The 3,947-nt window shown below is 39.4% G+C and overlaps 1 protein-coding gene across 1 annotated transcript; it reads right to left on the bottom strand.

The window, feature by feature from the left end:
• Nucleotides 1-212: 212 nt before the first annotated feature.
• Nucleotides 213-1,181, bottom strand: LOC121709019 (odorant receptor 131-2-like). The gene has a single exon (XM_042092026.1). It carries the CDS (start codon nt 1,179-1,181, stop codon nt 213-215), a length of 969 nt encoding a protein of 322 aa, XP_041947960.1.
• Between the last annotated feature and the right edge of the window lie 2,766 nt (nt 1,182-3,947).

Here is a 3,947-nt window from a genome sequence, read left to right as displayed (position 1 = left end):
AATTTACTTGTGCGATTAAAACGTAGATGCTGAATACCTGAAAACACTAAAATACAGAAGATAATCACTGTGTCAAAGATTGTAACTTACCAACCATTAAAATAATACTGACAAACAGGTGGTCATAAAAGTGAAGAATAAAATGGAAGTGGAATCTTACATTTAATTCAGACAAACGGAAATGGATGTATTTAATAACAACGGTATATTTGTCAGAAGTGTTCAGTTACAGAGGGTTTGACCTTTTGGGTTCCACACCTGACATAGTAGAGGAATAAGGGCCGAACAGCATCGTCTCTCAGGCCATAGATCAGGGGGCTCAGGCACCGAGGCAGAATGAGAACAAAGAGATAATTCAGGTAGCGCAGGTCCATGAATAGACGACTGCTGCTGGTCATAGCCAAGGCCCTCTCTATAGTTCCATAAATAAATGTGTTAACACAGAGCACTAACTGAACAAGATGGAGCAGTATGGTCTTATGAGCCTTTTTGGCAGACTCTTTTTCAGCTGAGGCAGATCGAGCTGCAACCACAACATTAATGTAGGTAAAGATTAAAATGGCTGTTACGGTCACAAAGAAAAATATGTTGAAACCCTGAAACACATCATTTTGCCATGGTGACAAAAAAAACCTCTGTCGAGTACAGAACATGGGATCTTTAAAAGACAGTGGACTCACTATCAGGCCATAAATAAGATCTATTGAAATACTTATTAAACTGAAGAGCCAGATGAACACAATAGAAACACCTGCTGTTTTTCGGGTCACCATCTCACTGTGTCTTAATGGAAAACAAATAGCAACATAGCGCTCAAGTGACATCACAGCCAGATTCAAAGCAGCATTGCAAAATGTTGTCACTCCCACCAATAAGATCCCTGCACAAGTAGCCTTAGGAATCAGCTGTACATTCAAGGACAAAAGATAGAGCAACATGGAGACTATTAACTGAACACTATCATTACAGAGCATGTGGGAAAACAGGATATAGCGAGGCAGCTCTCTAAACACAGGCTTACTCAAGAGAGTGTGAAACATGATGCCGTTGATGCAGGTGAAAAACAGGGACATGAGAATGGCCACAACAAGTTTAGACAGCGGCCCCTCATTCAGTTCCACCTTAAACATTTGCTGATGCACCAGGGCAGAGGTTTCACTGGACTGGTTAGCCATAGCCATAGTCATGTGCTAAACATGTAGTATTTAGAAATGACCAAGTAGTTGAACATATAAAAACATTTTGGTAATAAACAAGTGGAGAGGTTATTGCTTCAGCTCTCTGGCATAAAGTAAAGTGGATTAAAGGAAATTAATTAGGGAAACACATCAAAATATTGAACACACTTAAACAAGAAAATGCACACTCGCCAGACTACAGTATGTTTACGATCAATATACAGATTCAAATTTTCCCACCCTAAATTATGTGTAACACTATTCACTGAGATTTTCAGAGATTAATATATCATACATCCTACATATTTTACACAGTTTTTCTAAACATCTAAAGGTAACAGCCAATAGCAGCAACACGTTTGACAAGCAAATGAGTTCAGAGAAGTGATGTCATTTGGTGGACATGCCTCTGATGAGCTGGTCTGTCCCCGATCTACTCCACGACAACAAGAGAACACAAGTCATCCCTTCAATGAAGTGAACCTCCAGGATTTGAGTTTGCTGTGTTCCAGTCGTTGTTATAAGCATCTGTGATGTAAGGGCTGGTGTCACAATTCCAGCCTTCATGGTCACATGGTCAGGTTCTCAACTCCTCCTCAGAGTCAAGCAAAAATGTAAAACAAAATAAAGGGAGAACACCCATCAAGGTGTTCGACAGTCCTGGGGCCTCAAGTTCTAATATAAAGATTTGATCTGATAGTGTGTACAGAAAAATCCATGTTAAAGCTCTGATTTATATAAAAAAACGTTGACTTGGAAAAGTACATTCATCTCTTATGTCAGGTTTCAACTTGGCGTACAAAACCTTTCCTTGTGGTAATGTTGTACAGCAGAGTCTGAAATGTAAGAGCAGTGAATTTTCAGAAATCCAACACCGCCAACCATATTTCTTTCTTTGAAATAGGCCTGTGTGTTATAATACAGGGCTGCCAACTCTCACGCATTGGCGAGACACACACATTTGATTAGTTTCACTGTTAAGGGTAAGTGTGTCGAGGCGGGTTGAGCAAAAGGTGGAACACTCTCAGGAAGGACTCAAGGTGGATTTTGTGGAAGATGGGAATTTTATTTTTCCCAAAATAAGGCCCGTAGGCAATTAATTAATCATTAAATAATAACCAAGCAAAAAATAAAAATAAGAAAAACAAAAACTTTTTCAATAAAGAAAATAAACTGACATGATAGTCAAAAGATGTCTAGACAACAATAACAATGACTTTACACCAGTCAACATTACCTTAGGAAAGAGAGCTACAAGACTCACGTCTGTCCATGACCTGCTCTCCCTACTAGGGATGTGACGCTCGAAGCTGACGTTTCGAAACAGTGTTGAGCTTCCGAAACGCAAGTGTTTCGAAGTGTGGTTCAAAACGCCCATGTCACGTGACCATGGCTTAGTGAGGCTTCGTGGTGTTTCAATTTGGTTTGGACAGGTGGCACACTTGCCGCGCGAGCCAATTACCCGAGTAAACACCTGTTTGATCTAAATTACAAAGTCCCAGAATGCTTAAAAGTCATTCAAACACATCCTATCTTTGTGTTTTTTTTGTGAGGAGAGAGATTTTAAGAGATATAGCGACATAGAGACATATAGAGATATAGCGATTTATAGTGCATTCTTGTGATTGATAGGTTAGTGATATAGATTAATTGACAGGCTAGAGACAGACAGTAAGCGATAGTTTAGATAGATATAGTCTAGTGACGTTAATATTTAGATAGTAGCAGAAGTAAAAAAAATATATGACTGATGCCTTTATTTCAAGAACAGCTGACCCTTTGAAATACTGGCAGGAGAGGAGAGTGGTTTATCCAAACCTAACTGTGATGGCAAAAAAATATTTGTGCATGCCAGCAACAAGTGTGCCTTGTGAAATAATTTTTTCCAAGGCTGGGGAGGTTTATTCAAAAACAAGAAACAGATTAAATGCCAAGACGGCAGAACAACTGTTATTCCTAAATAAAAATGTATGTTGACATACAAAAAATGTGTTGTTTATTTTTCCCATGTTGTACCTGATTAGTCTAACCTGCTTCACATGTATCCTTCATAACATGTTCCCAAAAAAAACCCTGGGCCATAAGCATAGCCTACATTTTAAAACCATTGTAGCATTTTCCTCTCCAGCATATTCCAAAGGATAATGTACTATGAAACTGAAATAACAAAACATCTAACTGGCAGATATAAAAATGTTCTAGTTACTGAACGCATATACTAGTCTGAAATTTCTAAGCACTAGCAGGGAGTCGAACTCCGGCCGCTCCGGCCGAATGCAAGTGTGTTAACCACTGAACCACGTGGCTGTGGACGAAATCTTGCGCTCCATGTTGGCTATTTATATTCTTCGTCTGAAGCAGTTGTGCTTCACGGTCAAAATGTGATGTTAGCAAAACTGGCCACTAGATGTCACCATGGAGTTACGTGTGTCGGATTGTTTTGAAACCTCGACACATTCCGGCGCAATTGCTTCGAACGTTTCGTTGTTTCACAAAGCCTCGTTCTGCCCATCCCTACTCCCTACCAACTCACTGGGGAGGCTTAAATTTGGCCCAAGTGCCTCTCTAAATTGGATCATACCAACTCGGTCAAAAGTACAGGGGGTATCACTGGTGAGCTAACAACAAATGAGCTAAAACAGCTAGAAAACACTCCAAATATCTGGACAATTATATGTGACATATTTTAAACATATTACTTCAAGTTGGCATAGCCAACATTCTTTTAACAGCCTATACAAATTCATTTATTAAAACACGGGTTCACTT

Source organism: Alosa sapidissima, chromosome 5, assembly GCF_018492685.1.
Source record: "Alosa sapidissima isolate fAloSap1 chromosome 5, fAloSap1.pri, whole genome shotgun sequence".
In the NCBI taxonomy this organism is placed as follows: domain Eukaryota; kingdom Metazoa; phylum Chordata; class Actinopteri; order Clupeiformes; family Clupeidae; genus Alosa; species Alosa sapidissima.
Note: the sequence above shows the minus strand (reverse complement) of the source record. Positions and strands in the feature narration are given on the sequence as shown.